This window comes from Hippocampus zosterae, chromosome 10 (assembly GCF_025434085.1).
Source record: "Hippocampus zosterae strain Florida chromosome 10, ASM2543408v3, whole genome shotgun sequence".
NCBI lineage: Eukaryota > Metazoa > Chordata > Actinopteri > Syngnathiformes > Syngnathidae > Hippocampus > Hippocampus zosterae.
The window spans coordinates 10,388,493-10,413,166 of NC_067460.1; the positions used below are offsets into that span (position 1 = coordinate 10,388,493).

At 40.9% G+C, this 24,674-nt stretch overlaps 1 protein-coding gene across 1 annotated transcript; it reads left to right on the forward strand.

Annotated features, from left to right (window-relative positions):
- Nucleotides 1–790: 790 nt before the first annotated feature.
- pak1 (p21 protein (Cdc42/Rac)-activated kinase 1) lies at nt 791–24,331 on the forward strand. The gene is made up of 16 exons (XM_052077597.1): nt 791–975; nt 12,919–13,134; nt 13,370–13,464; nt 13,800–13,874; nt 14,655–14,727; nt 14,801–14,838; nt 15,381–15,494; nt 16,584–16,830; nt 18,127–18,190; nt 18,284–18,332; nt 19,314–19,426; nt 19,504–19,621; nt 19,697–19,796; nt 20,317–20,513; nt 21,369–21,506; nt 23,094–24,331. Exons 2-16 carry the CDS (start codon nt 12,942–12,944, stop codon nt 23,178–23,180), a joined length of 1,701 nt encoding a protein of 566 aa, XP_051933557.1. The 5' UTR covers nt 791–975; nt 12,919–12,941; the 3' UTR covers nt 23,181–24,331.
- The last annotated feature ends 343 nt before the right edge of the window (nt 24,332–24,674 follow it).

Here is a 24,674-nt window from a genome sequence, read left to right on the forward strand (position 1 = left end):
GCGGGGGGACAAAAAAAAAACCCAGTTCGCTTTTGTTGCCTTTGAGTGAGTTATTTTACCTTTTGAGTGAGTTATTCTAGCCTCGAGATGTCGCTATTGTTCAGTCCTCCCCTCCACTTGATAGATGGATACATCGAGAGAGAGATCGATCGACTTGGTAAAGTACCGGTAACAGCTTGTTACGTCACGTCACATTTCTTTTGTTTTCATGTTTGATTTGAAAGAAATATGATTTATTTGCATGTGTCAGTCAACAGTGACGCCGTTTTCGTAGACAATTACAAAAGCTACCTCCAAAGGGCTCCTGGTCGATTTGATTACTGCTCCAGATTTCAAATCTGATTAATTCAACACTCAGCAACTCAAGGATTATTTGTCCTTTCTGTGACAAAACGCCGAATGGCCTCCATTGGGATAGCCTGTATTTTTTCCCTACAAAAGAGAAAAGAAACTCTCAAGATAGACAAATAATAACAGAAAAAACGTATACCAACGGAAGGAGATGCATTATTCATATTATTTTAGGTACGAATCCGTCACGTGATGTCACATTAGATATTAATAAAATAGCAGGTGGATGTCGGCCAAGAAGGCGTTGCCGGTTCATGCGCATACAGCCGTCGTAATTCCCCATTGTCCCTGAACTTACCACCTGCGTTCCCTCCTTATGGAAACCTCGTGGTGTTGAAGGAACCATCAGAACAGCCAATCGAGAGCGAGGGAGAGGACGCACGGACCAATCGTGAGGCCGCTCCGACGAGAAGGGGGAGGAGATCACGTCGCCAGGGTAGCTCCCCGGTGGCTAGCTAACAATAGGCCGGGAGAAGCGGCTCGGCTTGGCTTGGGGGAGCAGCACGAAGCAACCCCAGGGTGGCGTTACTTTAGTGGCCACTTCAGACTGTGTGGCCCCGTCTTGGATAGATACCCCGTTCCTATTCCACTCTCCGGGGATTTTGACCAACTAGCAGACGAAAGGTGAGCTTAATTTATCTACTTTTTCATTCAACTTGTGATCAATGTTAAAGCGAGGCGAGGTGTGGCGGACCAGAAGCACAAGAGAGGGGTTAAGAACATAAACTGGAACATATCTATTATATTGTTTTGATTAATAATGTATTTATATTTACTCTTATAATTCTATGAGTCTATTAGGCTGTGTTTAATTGCGACAAAAACTGCTGTGGTCACATTGGCTGTTAATTGAAGTGTTGTGGTCAGGTTGTGTTCAATTATTGAATAAAAAGATGACAACGTGTCTGAAGAACACATGCTGAAGTTTTATGAGGCGCCACAGATATTCAGCAAGGGCACAGAAGATCGAGTGCCAAATGGTTTTGTTGTTTTTAAATCAGTGTAAGTGCAATCCGGATCCGATTCAAATTCAACTCGGGTTTATGTGGTAATTTGACAGATGCGTAGATGTTGCAGTTAGACAAGAAGACTGACTGACAAATGGATGGATGGGTGCATGATTGGGTCGACAGAACTAAGACCATAACTACAGTATAGATAATAGTGAGATGGATAGAACTAGTATATGTAGTTTAATATATAGACAGAACTATGTTGGATGGATGAATAGATAGTTAGATTGCTATACTGTAGCGATAGAACTGTTGTAAATGGAGAGAGATGAATGATGGATGGATAGGTGATAGGTAGAATTGTTAGATAGAATCGCTAGATGGGTAAGTAAAGTATAACCAATAGAAAAAAACATGATCATACATTGGTCTCCGCCAATCTGCACAAAAAGTTGTGGAATGGTTTTGTCACGTTAAACTAGTGTAAATGGATTCTGGATCAGATCTGGATTCAACCTGCTGTGACATAGCATAGTTTTGTGGTGGATTCAACACAAACTGATTTTTTATTATTATTAAACATTGAGACGTATATTCCAGGGATGGCAATTTTCCGCGGATACGCGGAAATCCGCCGTTTTATTTCTTAAATGTATTATTTTTGTGAATCGTCTAAATCCATTGAGAAAATTTTAGGGGGGGTCAGGTACCTTATCGTCGAGTTTTCACGAGCTCTCCCGATCAGTCTTTCCATCTTCCGATTGTAAACAGCCCTGCGATTGGACTTGTATGATGTCTTACTTGTTGTGATTGGTCGCCCCGTCCAGGCCACGCCGCTTTCCGCTCTTTTCATCACTAGCCATTGCCATCCCTGATATTCTTGTGACCAATGTTGGGATTCCCATGGTGGGAAGAACACCAGATTGATCTTGATCATTAACTCAACATGAAGTTGCACACAAACCAGCAGATCAATAAAGCTGCTCCTCTTGTCGGTAGTAACAAGTTGGCGTTTTAATCTGGAGTTGAGTCAGTCAGTCCGCTCCCGCAGGAGCAGATGGTCACGTGAGTCGGTTGTTTCCACATGCTTCAGCACATAGCGTTCTGTCAGCTCATTTGCATAATCATTAAATCAATGGATGAGTGAATGAAGGACGGAATGAACGAATGCTTGTCTCTACTTCCTGGATGGAGACACATTTGCTCGTGAAAGTCCATCTTGGCTTGCCTTGTATGCTTTGCAATGGCAACAGTATGACATAATTACATTCTTCTTCTGTGGTTTAGTGTCTCATGTTTTTGTTGGGGTGGGTAATTTGGTTAAGAACTAAAATCTTAGGTCCCTCTCCCAAGACACACACACAAAAATCCCATTTCCAATTTTAATAGAACACCCCGCTGGCCTTCACTAAAAGAAAAAGCAAATGAACGTGATTTTATTTTCTCTGATAATTACTTTTTCATTCTTTGGGATTTGATTTTTGTTCTCACAATAACGAATTATGCCAAACAATTTTGGTATTGATAAAATGGATGAATAAAACACAGCGCGTCGTTCTCGTCAATGTGTGGTGCCGTGTGTGTTGCTCCTCAAGTTCTACAGCTCTTTTCTGGCTCTCTCCGGCTCTTGTGTGTCTGACGGATGCAGTGGAGCAGCGCTAACTTCGTCATCTATAAATACTCCATCACGCAGGAAGTCTCTCTTCCTCCTGTCCCTGGAAAGAATTTAAAACGACATTTAGGACCTCCAGCAAAAGCCAGAACCCACTGAGTATTCCCGTGATAATCTGGGTTATCTTTAAAGGAGACAAACAGCAGCTGTCAAGTCCTTTGAAGTGTTCATTACCGCCACCTAAAGTACTGGAGTGGAATATGATTGACTGGCGCAATACCACAATGTTATAGTAGCCTACTTCAACCTCATATCCTAGAAAATTGGCCACTCAAAGCCATGACAGAAGATCCTCTATTTGCCAGCCTCTGCCTGCATGAACAACCCAGCGAAGTAGGAGAGCCTGTTGGTTAGTTCGTCATCGAGCCTTTCAGTTACTCACTTGCTTAGTCTTTCAGCCAACCGGCCTGTTAGCCTGTTCGTCATTCGACTAGTTCGGTTAGTTGGCCAGTAGGTTAGCCAGGCTATCTAGGCTATCAGACACTCATTAAAAAGATGGTTGGGAGGTCGTTCAGTCGATCAGTTAGTATGTTGAGTCTGCGTGATAATCATTTGGTTAATTTGTCAGTTGTCATCTAAGTTAGTAAGTTGCTTAGTTAGTGAGACAGCTAGTTAGTCAGCTTGTTAGTCAATCTGTTAGTCTTTTGGTCTGTCACTCACTCACTCACTCACTCACTCACTCACTCACTCACTCACTCACTCACTCACTCACTCACTCACTCACTCACTCACTCACTCACTCGCTTAGTGTCAATGAGTTTGTTGGTGAGCTACTTTTGGTCACTTCATCAGTTGGTCAGATAGTCAGCTTGTCGGTTCATCAGTCAGTCAGCCAATTAATCAGCTGGCTAGTTAGTCATTCAGGCCATCAGTCACTCAGTGAACTTAATCAGTTGGTGAGGCGTTCACTTAGTTAATGGGTCATTTAATCAATTGTTGTCCTTTTAGTTGGTTAGTCTATAAGTTATTCCATTGTTAGTTTCTGAGTTAGGACTGTAAATTAACCAAATCTTGGTTGGTTAGTTCGTCAGGCAGTTAGTCAGTCACTGACTGTTGCTTTGTCTAACTCGTTTTTTGAGTGACATTCAGATGGCATCACTCTCTTGTTGCAAATGTAACTTGAGCGTTACTGTCTTGACCTACATCCTGTTTTTTTTTTCCTCCTTTCACACCCCGGTCCCATGCCCCGCAAGCCAAAGGGGACATTGGATTTGTTCACACCTCACGAGCAAATGATGCCGACACACCACACCTTTTACGTGTCCTTCATGTGCACTCCAAAATGCGCGTGCGTGCGTGCGTATATTACACGCTCACGCGCGTGTGTGTGCACGCGTGTGCATGTATGCGTGTGTGTCTGTGTTTTGTCTTTCTGATGATTAGCATGCAGTGCGATTAGCAAAAGCTTCAGATGAGCTGACTGTCACTGTGAATTTAAATGTGTACATTTGTGTATTTAACATAAGTGACCAAGACACACCGACGCACGAAAAAGAGATTCACAGGTGGCGAAATGTAGCTTTAGCCTGCTATAATGAGATCTTAGCGGCGGCTAAATCTTGACTGTGTGTGTTAGTTTATTGTGTCAATGAGGTGTGAACATTATCCCAGCTGCCAGCCTTCTGTTCACGTTTGTGTTTTTCTTCGAGTTGACCGCCCGTCCCTGCTGATTTGCACTGCTTCCACTAACAACATGAGTTTGAAGAGAAAAGCATTAGTTTACAAAACACAGTCACTTGTGACAACTTAGCTGCTTGGTTGCTCCAATTAGGGGATTTTCCAATACCTCTAGCGACTAAAAATGCTAAATTGTTAAACACTATAATATAATTCTTGAGAAAAAAACATTTTTAAAGCGTGTCTAGTATTGAGGACAAAAACAAATCCTAAAGGGAGAAAAAACATGTCTAAAAAGCAAACTGCTTTTGAAAAAAAATGTCTTTGTCTTTGCTTTTTCAACCAACCAGGGGGAAAACGGTATAAATCAGAAGTTTGTGAAAAAAATTTAGATTTTATTTTAAAGCCTCATACTCGGCTCTCTAACAACTTTAAAAAAGCTTTGATTAATCAAGGCAGAACAACTGACCCATTCTACTGAAATCAATTAGTGTTTTGAAGCCACTGAGCAGAACTGGGGCACAGCTTTGCTCAGCTACAGTCAACACTGGCAAAGGAGTTCAGAACATTCCAATTTTCAACCTCTCAATCTCAGCAAAAAAGTCATCCAAAACCCAATCTTATAAAGTTCCAGTAATTTTTTTAAAATTCAGCAACACTAGTCAAGCTGAATCTTACAAAATCCCAGTTCAACAAATACTAAAACCAACCAACAACAAAACAATCTATGTTTAAGTCTTAGCAAGTTTGGTACAGAGCATTTTAAAATCGACAAATTTCAGTGCAATAAATTGCAGACAAAAAAAATTGTCCAAGGAAGAGCAGGTTTTAAGATGCTGTTTACGTTCACCTTGTGACAAGTTGGCTCCTTCCCATCATACCTCCATTATTGATGAGGTTGCCATAGTAACCGCCCTTACAGCTGTGTGTGGGTAATAATGAATGTGCGTGAATGCTTTAAAAAGCGTAACACCGTGTTAAAAGGAAGGAGAGAGGGGCCAGCGAGGTTCAGCGACACAAAGTGTGAGAGCGACATTGCTTTTCTCCTTTTGTTTTGCATCATCACTTACTTTTTTTTTTTAACCTTTTTGTCCTTTTGTGTGTTTTTCACACTCACCATTGTTGCTTCTATACTCGTGCACATCATTTGTTCCCTCCATACATTCATTCACTTCTTTACTCGCTTAAGTATTTGACACTGATTGCAATGAATTGGCAAAAAATAATAACGTGTGTTTGTTGTATTCACGTGTCCATTTATATACAGTTCATATCAATGAATATGAATATCATTTGCCGAATGGCATAATCGCCTAAGGACTTTTTTTTCCCTTTAGCATTTTCCGAAAACGTTTTAATGATTATAGCTTGGCAGCTAACGATCTCAAATCATCTTTTGCCATTGTTATGACTAGAAATGCCATTAATTTGTTCCAACCTGCCCCCCAAAAACAAAAACAAATCGCAGGGCACACATCGACGAACCACCATTTGCGCTCACACTCACACCTAGGGACAATTCAGTGTTTCATTAACCTACCATGGATGTTTTTTGGAACGTGGGAGGAAACTGGAGTACCCGGAGAAAACCCACGGAGGCACGGGGAGAACATACAAACTCCAATCGAACCCTGCACCTCTGCACTGTGAAGTGGACGTGCTAACCAGTTGACCATTTTTTAATTCTAAAGGCGAAATATTTGAATGAGAGTGTTGTTATTTTGCTTGTCCACATGTGTTTGTGGACATAGCTTCAAAAACACTACCTCTCTTTGTTATTTGCAATTTACAGTTGCTGGTTCCTCTCTCTGGAGTGACCTCCCACTGAACATTCAGCAAGCCCTCTCGCTGCCCATCTTTAAAACCGGCCTCAAAACTCACTTGTATTCTTTGGCATTTGGCTCAGCATGACTCAGACTTCACCTTAGTTTTACTGTTTGGTGCTTTCTACCGTCTTTATTACTGATTTATTGCTTTATTGTTGTATATATGATAGTTGCTCCATGTACAGCACTTTGTATGCAGTGATAGCTGTTTGGAAGTGCTCTTTGAGTTGAGTTTACATTTCAGTGGTGCATTGTTTGTTATCAATAAAATAAATAGACTGGTCAAGTGCTGTAAAGACAAAACATTTTAACTTTATGGCAAATGCCAAAGTCATAAAATGAACGATGCAATACAGCTTCCAGTCCAAAAGGCAGCGTCAATCCCTTCATAGCCTTTTGAGTCATCCTCCAAGAACCAGGAAGTAGCCCGGTGACTAACAAAACACAAACAACATTTTGAACGTTTCACTTACTAAAGCAGAGATTAGCGTGAGTATTTCTTTGTCATTGTTTGAGTGAATTGGAGCATGAACGGGATTTTAGTCGGAAGTTACAGCAAGTCACAATCACAATCAATCAGCAACTCGCCTACTTCCTTTTACTCATTGCTAGTAGCAGCTCATCAACATAAGCTTGCTTGAAGATGCCACAGGTGGCTTCTCACTCCTCCTATTTGTTGCTCTCGTTATCAACCATTTCTTGCCACTAGCACCAGCACTTGTGGCCTTAATGGCAACTTCCAGCTACTTCTTGTTGTTATAACTTATTTTCTGCCATTTTCTTGCCAGTAACTTCCACATTTTGGCCTCTAAAGCAACTACTATCAGTTATATGTGCCCCAAAAGAATCTTATTAGATATTTTTTTGCCACTAGCTTCTGCTTATGGCCCTGATAGTAACTGTTACATGTACTTTTTTCCATGACTTGTAACTTTGTGCTAATTTTGGTTCCTATGGTGACGGCTAACTTTTTAACTGTTGATTTATTAGCCTGCTATCTCCTCCGCCTGTAGACTTTTGAGCAACGCATGTACAGTATATTAGTATAAAATACCCACTTTGAGTTTATTAATAGTGACATGAAGTGGACATAGCCACTATGTTAAGTTGACTTATGAACGGTGTTGTTCTGGTTTTGCCGTGTGCGACAAATTTGAAACCTGATATGAAACAGATGCAGTGGAACTATCTGAGATTATTATATTATTATGATGTAATTTTTTCATTTTTAACTGAACTACACTCGCACACACACACTCACGCTCTCTCTCTCACACACACACACACACACACACACACACACACACACACACACACACACGCACACACACACAAACAACCATCTGTCATACACCCCCGCCTATATTGCATTTAGAGACCAGCTGAGACTACAGTGTGTGATATGTTAAGTGCATGGGTGTGACATTGAGTGTGTCAGTGTGTGTTTGTGAGATTTATTTTTTTGTGAGATCGTTTTCATTGACCGTAATGATTTTATTTCCAAGTTTTAGTTTTTACTAGTTTTTGCTACTTCCTCATTGTCTTATTGCATAGCCTTGATGACGTGACACACACACACACACACGGATAGAGGTTGTGGTTGCTGTGGCGATGCTATTGTTGTTGGGCACGGCATCATGCATCCTCTCAGGCGATGAGCTTTTCTTGGCTGTTATTCCACGATGTCTCCTTCCAGGATGTTGTCACACACACACAAACACGCGCGCGCACGCACGCATATTAAGTGTGTCTATCTGTGTGTTTGTGTGTGTTTATGACCACATCACATCTTGCGGTCTCCAGCGATGAAGATTTTGGTTTTTTGGACTATTTCACTTGATTACTTCCCATTTCTTTTTCTTCTAATGTCCTCTTTGGTAAATTCATCTCCTGAGGCCAGCTTGACTTAGCAACACAACGTTTGGTACACATGTCCATCATGAGTATATTCACAAAAAAGTGTCAAGAGGCCATGCCTCTATTGACATAGGAAGTCAGAAATGTTAGGGGTACTTTTGCAGTCCTTTGAATCTTTTGAAAATTCAGTCCTTGAAGCCAGTTTGACTTAGCAACATTAATTTTGGTATATTAGAACCCTGAACATGCACAGAGCAAGAAAAATCTCAAGAAGCCATACCGGAAAAGACACAGCTGGACGTCCATTTCAGCCATTCAAATGACTCAATTGTGCATAACTGGATAAATAAAATAATTCGGGCCCTGATGCCAGTTTGACTTGCAGTTAGTTTCATTAAATTTTGTAGAAATCCTTATAATGTATGAACCAACCAAAATGTCCCCAGGTACCATCCTGGAAAAAAATGCAGGAATTCAGCCATTTTGGTTCAAAGTAGCTGTATTGGGCTCAATTAATTCAGTTATGCGCAACCAGATAAATAAAGTAATTCATTCCCTGAAGCCAGTTTAATTTTGGAACATAAATTTTGGTAGCAATGTCTATCACGAGTAGGTGCACAAAAAGTCTCAAGAGGCAATGCTTGAAAATAGATGCGAAGTCTGCCGTTTTTTTATGGTCATTTTGGCCATTTCCAAGGATCACATTGATTTTTATTTATGTATTTGTTTATTTATTAAATTTTGACTGACCTAATAAATTAAGCCACTGAAGCCAATACAAAATTTAATAGCATGTCTAACATGAGTAGATTCACAAATAAGTCTCAAGAGGCCATAGGACACAGCAAGTTGGGCATTTGGGGTTTAGTCTTTTTTTTCTCTCGGTCATTTGTAACGGCCCTTTGACTCTTGACTGTTTTGAAAATCCAGCCCTCCAAGACAGTTGGACTTAAAAACATGAAATCTGGTAGATATTTCTATCATGAGTACTCCATATCCACAAAAACGTCTCAAGAAGTCAGACCCAAATATCTAAACAAGGTCAGCTATTTGGGGTTCCAGCTGACATTTAACTGTAATTTCCAGGGACAAAAGTGTGATAAGTTAATAAGTAAGTTAAGCAAATGTTTGGCTCACGAGCAGTCATAGCTCCACTCTTTGTGCATCATTTTATTTCAAACTCTGTCTGCTTGCGTCAAGTCCTCTGTCTGAGGCCCTCAGGTTTACCAGCAGAAAATGAACAAGTAGGTGTGGTCCTTACCAGATTACACACACACACGCACACACAAAAGCTAGCATGGAGGTGCTGACGAAGTGTCTCATTTCAGACGCTGCCGTCAGGTGCACACACACACTTACATGCGCACACAACTGTCCTAGACAACAATGAAATGGCACACTAATTGAAACACTACTGCAGTGTGCTTTACTTTTGAACTTTGGACACGCGTAACTTAATTTCAAAGTACATTAGCAATAAAATCATGGACATACTCTCATCGAGCCTCACCATTTGGCAAATGGCCATTGGTTCACGCAACAACTGAATTTTCCAGGTGATAAACATATCTTTCCCTTTCCGCATATTTTTGTAGTCTGACTGTAATGCCCTGAAACTGTGTTTTGTTTTTGTTTTTTGGTCATATATTTTGAACTACTGCAGATGATGTATGAACTCCATGTGCAAAGCGCCATGCCGTGAGTCAGTGCTACTCACATACTTTTTAGTTGTATATCTATAAATAGTTCATTATTTTGCCATCAAAGTGAGGAAAGAAATTTCATCTGTGCTGTATGTTGCACATGCAGCACATTTGACAATAAAGTTGACATGAATGAACATGAACATGAATAAATACACATTTTGAGCTGTCAAAAAAGCAAAATATATTAGTATCACTCTTGAGCTTGACATGTTTTCACCCCAAAAAAGCTTGGTTTTCTCATTTTTAGGTCGGAAACTGCTGTTTTGGGTGACATTAGTGCATGTTCGACTGCTGATTACTATATAGGAAAAGCTCGATACAAAGTTGTTTTCTGCCGAAACAAGAAAATCTACTCTTTGTTTCAGTAATCTCTGTGCTTGTACTGCCATAGAACACAATTTTCTGTGGATCATTGAAAGATCAGTCATTGAAAGATCAGTCACAATGCTCTTAAACTGTTGGTAATATGGCCCGGTAGTCCAGTGGTTAGCACGTCGGCTTCACAGTGCAGATGTACCGGGTTCGATTCCAGCTCCGACCCCCCTGTGTGGAGTTTGCATGTTCTCCCCGGGCCTGCGTGGGTTTTCTCCAGGTGCTCCGGTTTCCTCCCACATTCCAAAAACATGCCTGGCAGGCTGATTGAACACTCTAAATTGTCCCGAGGTGGGAGTGTGAGCGTGGATGGTTGTTCGTCTCTGTGTGCCCTGTGATTGGCTGGCAACTGATTCAGGGTGTCCCCCGCCTACTGCCCGAAGACAGCTGGGATAGGCTCCAGCACCCCCCGTGACCCTAGTTAGCATCAAGCGGCTCGGAAGATGAATCAATGATTTGAAAACCTCATTTTGAGGTGTGCGTGTGTGTGTGTGTGTGTGTGTTTGGATGTGTAAACGCGGAAGTCTACGGTGTGAATTCTTAGAATGCTGAGACCTGACTTTTGTTCATCTTTTTATGTTTGAATCAGTTGGAGTGGAGAAAGCAGGGTGGTACACGTATCAAGATAATGCAGGGAAGGGTCTGGATTGCTACTGGCAGATAGCTCTTCCCTCAGGTTCATGAATACAGAGCGTGCACTGTGAGTGTGAGTGTGTGTGTGTGTGTGTGTGTGTGTGTGAGATGAAGTTGTGACAATAGTAACAGGACTCAACTATATCAGCTTACGTTCTATTGTGTTACCTCCTGTAAGAGTTGAGGCCAGATCTTTACACTTGTGTGTGTTTAAGACCAACAACAAAGAGCTGGTCACTTCCTCGCAAACAGCAAACATTTGAATGTCTGGTGGCTGTCAACAAAATGCACTTTGTGCGCGTGTGTGACTTTAAGTGACTCTGCTTGTCTCTGTCTAAATTGAGTTTCAGGAAGAGTTCAAGTGACTAAAGTTCTAAAGTCGAATCCTGTTCTAAAGTCGAATCGTGTTTCACTTAACGTGTCACTTGATTGTTGTCTGGGGCACACAACTGTCATATTGTCTTTTTAGGAAACTCATGTGTACATATATATAGTGTGTGTGTGTTTGTGTGCGTGCATGAGTCATGTGACTCACCTAGTGACATCACAGTGTGTGACATCACAGATGGGATGTGTAAAAAGATGTCCGAGGTGCTCGTGCTATTCACTTGCAGTTTGTTTCTTGTGGTGTTTGTGTCTCCTCACCGGTGAGATCTTTATTTTATGATCTTCTGTGTTATTTATTTGTCTATTTAAGAAATGATAGATATGTCTTTTCACCCTCAGGCCTTGTATGATTTTCTGACTCTTTCAGCTTGTTTGTGGCCATTTTTGGTCACAAATAAGTAAAACTGTAATTTTCTCTGTGGTCATCAGAGTGTATGTCGGCCTCTTTAAATCCAAATTTGCTCAGCTTGGAGTCTAGAAAGAAACCCATTTTACCCCTGTTGTACGATACAATCCAGTGAATAATAACAAGGAATAAAAAAAAATAATCAAAAGATTTAACGATCCAAAAGTTGGCTCGATGGATTCAAAAATGGCCAGCCACAGGGATAATGAACCAAAACCATGTGCCTGTCAGTGCTGTTATTTAGTGTTAGTTAAATGTGCGTCTATACGAGTTAACAATTTGAGTCCTGGTCTGATCCAGATTGCACAGCAGTGTACATGTGGCAGTGTAAAAATATGACATTTCTACTTCCGTATCATATTTATGTATGTATACGTCAAATGTCATTAGATCAGCTTGTCATTTGTTGTTTTAAGGTATCCCTATCTTATGTTGTCCTCGTGGATCTTCCTCTTAGCTTTTAAGACAAGGGTATTATGCAAACATGTCACCGTTTTTTTTTTTTGTGACAATGATTTTGATTCAGTGTGGAAAATTAAGTTTACTTTTGTTGTTTAAAAATGAAGTTTTGAGTGGAAAAATACTTTGTGTGAAGTGGAAAACTGCTGTGGTTTAGTCTGAAAAATTACTTTGCTTTAGTGGAATCAATTACGAGTTAACATCGGTGTGAAAGTTTATCGTACTGTGCCAAATGACTTGACATGACTCCGTTTCATTGTGAAAATGGGTCTCATGAATGTCTGGAAAAATGCCGAAATGTGAAAATTTGTTACTTAGCTTTGGAAAAAAATCTTGTCTTTTTATTACTGTGAAATGGGAAAATTACTTAGATCTGCAACATTCACTATCAAATTACTTAACTAAAAAAAAAAAGTCACTCGTGAGAAAATTGACTTTTTGATGCAAAAACTAACAAAAAAAATCACCTTAGTGTTAAAATGACTTGACTTGAATGTGACAAAGTACAATGACACTTCATGTGGACAATTTTCAATTTAGAAAGTTATTTAACGGTGAAAATGTGATTAATTTTGCGTGGAAAAAGTGCCTGAGTGTGAAAGTTGTAGTACTTTAGTCGTATTAAAAATGAGTTAATTGCGCAGGTTGTGAATTTGGGATTACTCGCCGTATTGTGCAGGCGTTCGTGCAACCAAATAGAAAATGTGCGACAACGGGGAGGTGGAGGACAAGCCGCCAGCCCCGCCCATGAGGAACACCAGCACCATGATTGGTTCGTGCAGCAAAGACCCCGCCCCCGTCAATCACGCCTCCAAACCCCTGCCCCCCAACCCTGAGGACAAGAAGAAGAAAGACCGATCCATTCGCTTCATCCTGACGGGCGGCGGTGACAAGAGTGAGTAAAAAATACAAATAAATAAACACCTTCTACAGCCACTTTCACACAGAGATGCCACAAAATTGGCCCTTGTGAGTTTCTTCAGACAGTGGCTAAAATGGTCTTGAAGTTATGGACTATAGCGCCACCTGTTGCTCTGGCATTCACATGCATGAGAAAAATATATTTAGGCTTTCCTTTGTGTCCTAACCATGCAGACATCCATCAAATCTTTGTTGTGTTTGTGTTTCAGCGTACAAAAAGAAAGAGCGGCCTGAGATTTCTTTGCCGTCTGATTTCGAGCACACTATCCATGTCGGATTTGACGCAGTCACCGGGGAGTTTACTGTAAGTGCGCGCGTGTATGTGTGCGTGCGTGTGGGTGTAAATGTGTTGGTCTCACATCATTGAACTTTTTTGCTTTGAATAATCCCATCAGACAAAGGGGCCTTGTTTAGTTTCAATCTTGATCCGCCTCAGTGAGCTCTTTTAGCTTCTGCGTGTGTGTGTCTGGGTCTGTGTGCGTATATTTTTTTTAGTCGGGTCCCTCTGGTTGAATGATTTTAGCAGAGAAGAAGTGAAGTGTAAACTTGGATGTGCTGACCCAGTCTGAGAACAAGTTTGCATGACCCATTTATGTGATTGCAAATAGGGCATCTTCTCGTGTGCGTGTGTGCGTGTAGGGCATGCCCGAGCAGTGGGCCCGCCTCCTGCAGACGTCCAACATCACCAAACTGGAGCAAAAGAAGAACCCTCAGGTATATGTCATGCCTACCGACCATGACAACAGGCCTGCTATCTACCATTACCAGCCCACAATCATGATTACCGAACGTAACTACCTACCTAGCATTTTGACCCAACTGCTATAACTGCCAATCTATTTACTATAATAACTACCGAACTGCCAGCCAACTACCTAATATAACTACTTATTGTAGCAATTTAGCCACCTACCCACCATATCTACCAACAACTAGCCACGAACTACCATATTGTCCCTACTTATCTACCATAATTGCCTATCAACCATAACTGCGACCTTCTACCCACCATAACATACCTATCTACCATAAATACCTTCCAACAACCATAACTACCTACTCACCTTCCTACCATAACTACCTGCGGTAAATTCCCATCTACTATACTACAGATGTAACTACGTACTATATAACTCCCTACACAGAATCCAATTATGACTTAGCAATTACAAATACCTATTGAACTTCCTAACATGCAGTAACTGCTTACCGGCAATGACTGCCACCTACCTAAAATACATACCTACCTTGCTACCCACCATACTTACTGACGATAACTACCATAACTAACTACCTGCCATAAGTGGCAAATGCCAACCATAACTGATTCCTACCAAACCTCGATCGCTACCTACCTATCATTCATATCCACGTGCCTATTTACCATACCTATGTACCCACCAATCCATATTTACCCAAGTACCGAGCTAACTACCTACAGTAGCAACCTACCCACCTTAACTACCTGACTACCATGACTGCCTTGTTCTCCAGGCAGTGCTGGATGTTCTCAAGTTCTATGACTCCAAAGAGACCAGCAACAGCCAGAAATACATGAGCTTCACAGGTACACACACACACACACACACACACACAAATATTACCTCCGAGCCAAAATGTGACCTTTTGTTTTCACACAGACAAAAGTGCAGATGTCTTCGCATCGTCCACTGCGATGGTAAGAAAACATGATCACTTCGAGTGCACCCAAATGCGCTGTCATGATCGCTCGTTGAACGTACTCATTTATATTGATTTGTTGATGAGATGCTGACAAGGTGACAATGAAGACGAGGACACAAAGTGATGACCAAGACTCTTTATGTTGCTTTTCTCTGCAACGTGAATGAGCACATTTGATCTTCTTGCCGATTCAGCTTGGACACACGCCCAGCAACCATTCAAGCATCCTAAACTCTGAATACGCTTGTGTCCTAGCATCCTTTTATCATTCATGTCCTAGCCTACTCATTTCTGTGTATGCTTGTTTTCTAGTGTCCTAGTGTCCTTGTAGCCTAGTGTCCTTGTGTAGTCGTCTCCCTGTGTTCTCGTACAGTGGCGCATTTTGTTAGAGAGGATTGAAAAGTGAAAGTCACATGATGAAGAAAGCATTCAGTCCATGGCAGGGAAGGAAAGAGCGTCTTTTGGATGCCCAACAGGAAGTGACGTCACAGTTGAACAATGTTACTAGTGGTGGTTGTCTGTCCTCGTTTGTCTCAGATCTCCAAGAGCGTCTCGGAGACACCCGCCATCGCCACCCTGTCAGAGGATGAAGATGAGGACGAAGCCGAGCCGCCGCCCGTCATTGCCCCTCGGCCAGAACACACCAAATCGGTAGGAGGACACACACACACAAAACAAAAAACTTAAACACATAACAGTGACACACAAAAGCACACAGGGCAAAAAATACACACACTAGTCATTCATTCATTCATTCATCTTCCGTACCGCTTGATCCTCACTAGGGTCGCGGGGGGTGCTGGAGCCTATCCCAGCTGTCTCCGGGCAGTAGGCGGGGGACACCCTGAATCGGTTGCCAGCCAATCGCAGGGCACACAGAGACGAACAACCATCCGCGCTCACACTCACACCTAGGGACAATTTAGAGTGTTCAATCAGCCTGCCATGCATATTTTTGGAACGTGGGAGGAAACCGGAGTACCCGGAGAAAACCCACGCAGGCCCGGGGAGAACATGCAAACTCCACACAGGGAGGCCGGAGCTGGATTCGAACCCGGTACCTCTGCACTGTGACGCCGACGTGCTAACCACTGGACTACCGGGCCGCCACACACACTAGTAGAAACACAAAAATACAAACACAAATGAAACTGACATAAAAACACCCCCACACACTTAAACATACAAATAAAACATAAAAACATGCACTTGAAAATACACGTGCGGGCGCTACAAGGCAATGACTCAGAATGAATGAGCCTACCTTCCCTGTCTCACACATGGATATATGCACACACACACATACACACACACACACACACACACACACACACACATAGTTCTCAGACATTTTGGCGGTTGACGGGCTGCTGCCATGGTGCCCTCTGGCGTCTCCATGGTGAGGACTTTATTGGAACACTCCCTCTCTCTCTCACACACACACGCGCGCGCACACATGTACACACATACATTAGAGCTTTTTGCCAAACTTTCACTGATGATTTACATTGTGGTAACTTATTTCCTCACCATGCGACCGTTGTTCAGACGCCACAGGATGATGGACGCTCACACACACGCACACACACACACACACGAAGAAAGAAACATAGAAATGATTGCAAAACAGCACGCCACATTAATCAGAAACACCAAAACATATAATAACACACATGGCAAGGCCGCACACATTTGCATGAGAAAATAAGAAAACGTAAATATTCAAATTAATGTTGTCAGATTTACACCCGCTCTGTGATCGAGCCCCTGCCGCCTCCTCCAACCAAAGATGCGGCTACCTCCCCTATTGTGGCGCCAACGTCCTCCGCGACATCTACCACGGCCATCACCCCACCCGGCGCCACGGAGGGCGCCCCTCCTGGTAGCCCTCCAGGGGCCACCACTGCGCCCGGGCCCTCCCTGCCCCGCCCTCAGGACAAAGGACGCAAGAAGAAGATGTCAGACGAGGAGATCCTGGAGAAGCTCAGTAAGTTTCACCTATCATCAAATACGTACAATTAAATTGAAAAATTGGCTTTTGAAATGTCGAAAAGATGACAATTTTCAACAAAACGAAGTTGATATATGTATTATATTTTCCTACACCGCACACGCCTATCCAGATGTGCTCAGGCCGCCCTCTGATGGTAAGATGTGGATACTGTCTGTCTGCCTCTGTGATTGACAGGCCCGATATCCACTATACCCACTGTCCCCGCCCTCTTTGTTCAATCCTCTCATCTGATTGGTTGTTCTTCCAGGGTTTTGTCCCAAACTTTCCAGCCGTGGTCACGTCACTGAACAAATGTTCTCCTTTGTTTTCAAATCTACTCTTTCTATTCATAGTTCTTCAAATCTATTTTTATTCTGTTTCTATTCTATTGCTATTCACATTTTAAATCCTAACTAATTTGATTTCTATTTTAATCCATTTCTATTATTTCTGATCAGTTCTTAACAATTTTTGAAACTTAATTTCAAAAATCTATTTTTTGTTTGTTTGTACTTTATTGCTATTTTAACATTGTTTTAGTTCTATTTTTTAGATTCTATTTTGATTCATAAGTAATTTCTACTTTAATTTTATTAGTCTTAATTTCCATTTCATTTCTACTTCTCTGGTTTATATTGCTGTTATTCTTTGATTTAGTATTTTCTCCTACTACTCTTTTCTATTTTATGTATTTTATTGTATTTCTATTATACTTTGTACATATTTACATTTTGAATTTGGTTTACATTATTCCTTTTTCACTTGTATTCGAATTCTGTTTCGATTTCGTATTCTGTAACATCTCTATTCTACTTCTATTTTCTATTGAACACTTTCTATTTTATAACTGTCTTTATTTCCATTCTTTTATTATTTCTGCTTATTTGTATGTGCGTTTTACTTTTATTTCTGTTTGAGATCTATTTTTTGGATTTGTTGTACAGTATTTGTATTAGATCAGCTATTTCTGTATAATTTCTAATATTTTTATTTTATCCTTTTGCGTTTTCTGTTCTACTACTGTTTCATTTCTATTTCTTTGGGGGCAGTTTCTTATCCCTCCACACTGCTCTCTCTCTCTCTATCTTTCTATCACTCTTTCACTCTCTCCCTGGCTCTCTCTCACTGTTTTTGTCTTCACCTCAGTGAGAATGCAGCTGCGTGTCAGGGATGAACAACAAGGATGATTAGACACATCATTGCTGTTCCATCATCCAAAATCTGTCCCAATCGAGATTTGATGACTTCCTAATTAATGACTTAATTAAAAATTCTGTCTGTGTGACGCAGGGACCATTGTGAGTGTCGGAGACCCCAAGAAAAAATACACTCGCTTTGAGAAGATTGGACAGGGGTGAGTGGAAATGGAATTTAGTAATGTTTAGAAAGGCACACTTGAGAAGCAAAAGGGACATTTAATTGTCAAATTTTTGTTTTGTGGTACCAGCGCGTCCGGGACGGTTTATACGGCCATCGACGTCGCCACTGGACAAGAGGTCAGTTCATTTCTTTAAAAAAAACAAGTGGGGGGGGGGGAGCAGAGTTAGAATCTGTATGTTCATTGGTCGACAGCAATTTTATTTTAAATGTTTGTTTGAGTTCGTTTGTTCATTCGTTTATATTGTCTTATTCATTTAATTGTTGAGCATTTTTGTTAGTTATAATTTTAGTGGTTAGTCAGCTCCTTATCTGATGAATTTGTACATTGTTTAACTGTTATTTGGTTGTTTTGTTACTTTCATTATTTGCTTCGTTCTTTACCGGCTAGTGAATTTGATGGTTTATATTACCTGGCTGCTTACTTTATTTTCTAAGTTTCTTTAGTATAACAGTTGGTTTGATTTTGCGTTTCCTAGTTTGATCGTTAGTTGGTTGGTTGATTAGGTGATTATTTACTTGGTTTGTCACTTTGTTGGTTACATACTCTAGCTTGCTTTGTCATTAGTTAGCAAGCTACTTGGTTTGTTCTTTGGTTACTTAAACGAGTAATTGGTCAGTTTCCTTCATTATTAAGTTAGCACCAAGTTATTTAGTCTGATTAAGTAATTAGCCAATTAATTTGATTTGTTTTATTTACATAGCTCGTGAGTTAGTTATTTGATTAATTAATTGGTTCTTCATTGGTTGGTTGGTTCGCTATATTTTTTAGTTTATTTAGACAGAACAAATGTTATTAGGGTAGTTCGTTGGTTCAATGTTTGGCCATTACGTTAGCTAGTTAATTTATTGGTTAATTAGTTTGGTAGATTGTGTTTTGGTTAAATCAATTAGACAGTCAGTCAGTCAGTCAGGTAGTTCATGGTGCAGCTCTAAAAGTTGACCCAAAGGGAGTTTATTTGCAATTGTAAGAACTCTATGCATAAAAGTTTTAATTCTTTCAGTCTGCTTGTTTTGGTGCCTGATTGGACACAAGTGCTAAAGCTGAGTAAATGCAACCCAAGATACCATGATGACAATGACGTTGTTTTGGGCATCAGGTGGCCATCAAGCAGATGAACCTGCAACAGCAGCCCAAGAAAGAACTCATCATCAACGAGATCCTGGTCATGAGGGAAAACAAGAACCCCAATATCGTCAACTACTTGGACAGGTCAGCCGCTTCTCTTCGGTTCGCTTTTTTGGTGCCGCCGAACGGAACGTGTCATCCTGCACGATCGGTCGCAATAGTTACCTGGTGGGTGACGAGCTGTGGGTGGTGATGGAGTACCTGGCCGGTGGCTCCTTGACGGATGTCGTCACGGAAACCTGCATGGACGAAGCGCAGATAGCGGCCGTGTGTAGAGAGGTAAGAAAAATAAGCCAAATTATAATTATTATTAATTGCAGTAGACGATTTTGATGGCGTTGTGTCGCCCTCTAGTGTCTGCAAGCGCTGGAGTTCCTCCATTCCAACCAAGTCATCCACAGAGACATCAAGAGTGACAACATCTTGCTCGGAATGGACGGATCCGTCAAGCTCAGTCAGTGGATGACTTTAAAAACTGCACAAATGAAAAATAATCTTGCCAATTTAATAGATGTGGCGTTTTCACCATCTTGAGATGACGACAACGATATTGTGGCAATTTTAATCTTGCAATATGCCGTTATCGTTACAACCCTGCCGGTTAGTGAGCTAGTTGGCTTGCTAGTAAGTGTTTTTGGTCCTGATGAATAGTCATCTGGTTAGTTCGCTTTTGAATACAAGTCATTTAATTAAGTTATTCTGCAAACTTCAGTAATGGAAAATAAAATCACCATGACGATCCCATTCATACATTTATCCTGTCTAAATGACACAATACTTAAGTTCATGTGTACAGGCTTGATGGTTGTGTTTGTTGTTACAAATTTTGACCAGTAGGATGTGCTCTGGTTCCATTTAAACATCTTTTTACATTTTGTGTAGTTCCTTTTAAGTACACATTTGAACTGACAGTAAATATTATACATTTGATTTAAGTAATGTTAACCCTTTTTAATATATTTTTTTGTTTGCAGCCGACTTTGGCTTCTGTGCTCAGATCACTCCGGAGCAGAGCAAACGGAGCACCATGGTGGGTACGCCCTACTGGATGGCTCCGGAAGTGGTGACCCGCAAAGCTTACGGCCCCAAAGTGGACATCTGGTCCCTTGGCATTATGGCCATCGAGATGGTGGAGGGTGAGCCCCCCTACCTCAATGAAAACCCACTCAGGGTAAGCGTCTCTTTTTGACATTACTGCTCTTTGTGCAGGGCTTACTTTCCTCAGAATCACTCATAATCCGAATGCCCATTAAACATAACTATCATGTGGGGTACATGGAAGGTATCATCTTACGAAAATAAAGTAAATGGTATATTAGTTGAAATTTAATGAGGTGACAAGTAATTTTCAGAAATACAACTTAAAGTCTGGCAATATTGTGATGGAAAAGACATTCATTTTGGAAAAAGAAACAATAATCCAGCGATTGCCTATACATGCTAAGCGTGGATGTGCTTTGTGTTTAAAAGAAACAGAATAATTTGCAAAAGCTAATATTGGCCGTTTAAATCTTTTGAGCCCTACGTCAAAGCGCTACTATAGCTTTATATATATGAAATATTCAAAGGCACTTCAACATAGTTACTTGGTACAAAGATACTACAAGATGTCGCCAAAAGGCTGTTTTTGTCTACGTGAAGCTCTTCAACTCACTCCAGCATAGTTCCTGGGCATTAAGATGCCATGAGGGTGGCAAAGCACTACTTTTGTCTAAATGAAGCTACTCAAGCCACTTCAAAATCGTTTCAAGATGGAAGGGGAAAAAACAATACTCGTAACCTTAGCACAAAACAGTAAATAGCTCCATTTTATTTAACCAAAAAATTGTTGATGTAGGTTGTCAGATTTATGTGATGATGTCAGTTACAACAAAGCTTTTAATTGGCCCAAAGCTAAAGTAGGGAGGAGTCAATGTTTTAGTACATTCGGTGAACCTGTTTTAGCATCAAGGCTGGGAAGACGGACATCGTTACGTGACCGCTCGATGTCAGTGTAGTGAAAAATTGTTGTCATTTTGCACTCCAGGCACTCTATCTGATCGCCACCAACGGTACACCGGAGCTACAGAACCCAGAGAAACTCTCAGTTACCTTCAGGGATTTCCTGAATCGATGTTTGGAGATGGACGTGGAGAAGAGAGGTTCGGCCAAGGAATTGCTGCAGGTATGGGAGAAAAAAAAAAAAAAGAAGAAACCTTAACAATAAGGTCCACGGTGATTTATACATTGCAAAAACAGTGATTTATCCACATGTTGGAAACTTTTGACGCAAGGTATGTCCTTTCAAGCTGAAAATACTTTGCTGAAGTGAGCGCAACTTCAAAACATGAGAGGTGATGTGGCGTTGGATCCATGCAGTTTGATGGCTCATTGTATGGTTTTACATTCTGGAATATTTAAAATTCCAATTTCGTGAAGACTGTGTTAAAATAAAAAATGTGTACCCACTGTTCAAGCCTACTCTCAATAGCGAAAATTCCACAGTAAAAACAATTTTGCAATTGCCAAAAGATGCCACAAGATGGTGGCAAATACTAGTTTTGTCAAGGTGAAGATACATAAATCACTTCATCATAGTTTTCTTGACCCCAAAATGCCACATGGTGGTGGAAAATCGTGGCTTTTGTCAATGTAAAACTCCTCACCTCACTTCAACATACAGTGGTACCTCTACTTACAAACGTCTCTTCATACAAAATGTTCAAGTTGTGAAATGACTCAACAGGAAAATATTGCCTCTTGTTATAAAAATAAATTTCAAGATACGAAAGGTAAAAATACAGTATGGGCTGCTAATCGCAGCTCCGAGTTTCCTGAATGCAACATACTTATAGGTCCTCTGCCATTGGCTACTACCGAGCATCATCCTGGTATCCCATTGGCTAAGAGGGTCGTCAAACGTATATGTCTGTGTGTAGATGGATAGAACGGTGTCTCTGCAGCGTCCTCGTTATTCGCCCCTCGGGCCATGAGGTGTTCCGATAGTTTTACGTAAATGTGAATCACCTAGAAAAAGTGTTCACCAGTTGGGCGATCACTCACAATGCTGATGTTTGCCTTAGACATTTTCAAAGGATTGTTAAAAGCCGGCAAAAGCAAACGTCCTTGGATCACTTCTTTACAAAACGCCAAACAAAACCCACTTCTGAGAAAGAACATGAACTAAAGAGGGCAAAAAACGTTGAGGACGCAGTTAAAAGTTAAATGACCATCATTTTTATTCTTTACTCTCTTCTTAGTTTTTTACATTATACACAACTCTCATTTATAATGCAATAATGTAATTGTAACATGTATTTGTTACATATTTTGATGCCTTTGTATGCTGTGTCTGAATTTTGCGGGGCTTGGAATGCATTAGGGCATTTATGGGGAAAACGCGACTGTACTTACAAAATTGTCTCGTCAAGAAATTTCTTCCAGAACCAATTAATTTTGTAAGTAGAGGTACCACTGTAGCTCTTTGGTGTTAAGATGCCACAAGAAGGCAGCAGAGTAGTACTTCTGTCTAAATGAAGCTCATCCACACATGTCAACATAGTTCCTTGGCACAAGCAATATAAAACCCAGTTTAAAATGATTGCTTTTGAATATGCATTGGTAGCCCAGGCATTAATGATGGACCTCAATATAGCGGGGTTCACTGTAATTTCAAATCATCTGACCTCAGCTGTGTTTTATTTTATAACGTTGCGCTTCTATTGTATTTTTTGGGGTGTAAAAAGTCTTTCTTTCTTTCTTTCATGCCCAGCACCAATTCCTGAAGATGGCGAAACCTCTCTCCAGCCTGACTCCGCTTATCGTGGCCGCTAAGGAGGCGGCCAAGAACAACCGCTAGCTTGCGCCTGCAAACGCTCCTCTTCCTTTTCCTCTTCTTCCTCTACTCTGGACTCTCATGGTAGGGGTGAGGCAGTGGGGGTTGAGGAACTAAACCAATGATGTCATTGTTCCGATCAATGATGTCATCAGCAGAGAGGACTCAATTCAATGTTTTCTATGTGTGCGAGTGTGTGTTGTCTGCTGTCTGCTGTCAGAATATACATATGTTGTTTTTATTGTTTTTAAATGATTGTGCGAGCGCGTGTGTGTGGGTGTGTGTATGAGAAATGATAATGCTGGGATATCAAGTGATTGTAGCATGGACGCAGCTTACCTTAGCTGCATTGGTCGTCCAGTCTGCACTGTGGGTTCGAGCAGATAATTAACAATAATTATTATTGTGATAATAATAACCAGAACATGGGTTCTCAAAACTGGGGTCTTCACAAGTCAGAAATTGGGGGGGTCTAAAAAAATGTATTACCTACATATGGGGACTGGCGTGCCAGTAAAAGAAACAAACTAAAACAACAACTCTTACCTACAAATAGCTTTGTGGGATTGTGTCCATGCGGGCGTTGTTGGAAACAATCTTCCCCTGTAAGGTGTCCTTGGAGCCAAAAAGTTCAAGAACCTTTGAGAGTGCAATGAAGAAATTGCGTGAGAATGCTTTTCAGCATTCACGCAAAGAAAGACAAATGAAGTTCCTGCTCGGAGAGAAGAAGTCAAAATGTAAGACATTATGGATTTTTTTTGGGGGGGGGGCAGGTCTTAAATCCAAACAGCTTTGTGTCTGGAGAGCCTGCTCCTACATCCACCATTATCTTGACTGTATCTGAAATTGTGATAGGGGAGCAGTAGTTCATTTGCATGAGACAACTGCCTCCTTGAAACAGGCTAATTTCAGCAAAGCCAAAACTACAAAAAAATAATTAATTGATAAAGTAGGGCGGCCCAACATCAAGACGGTATAAAGATTCCCAAGTTGTTTGAAGAACGGGTGATTATCCATCATCAAATGGCCTCCATCAGCACGGTCAGTGATGTGAAGAATGTGCATGATTTTGTTTAGATTCTTTTTTTATTACTCTCGGTACAATAGAAAAGTGATGACAAGACCTCCACAAGAATACTTGTGTACAAATGAAGAAATAAACTCAGATGATTCAGTGTTGTTTGGCTTTTTGCCTTGGAGACATACCACATGGCACCACATACTAGAACCAAAAAAGATGTTCATCACCTACGAAACAAATAAGCAATCACATAACAAAAGCTGTTTGACAATACACGAAAATACTCAAATGTTCACTTCAAACAAAAATGGAAGCTATGATGATGGCTGCAGCCTCGATTCAAACCCCCAAACTTTAAACTGTGAGCAAACCAGTTGCGCAACGTACTGCCTGCCTGTAAAATAAAAATACAGAATTCCTTGTGTTGCAACTTTATTCACCAAAATTGAAACGATTGGACCACTCATCTATGAAACAAATTGCCTTATTTCCCTCCT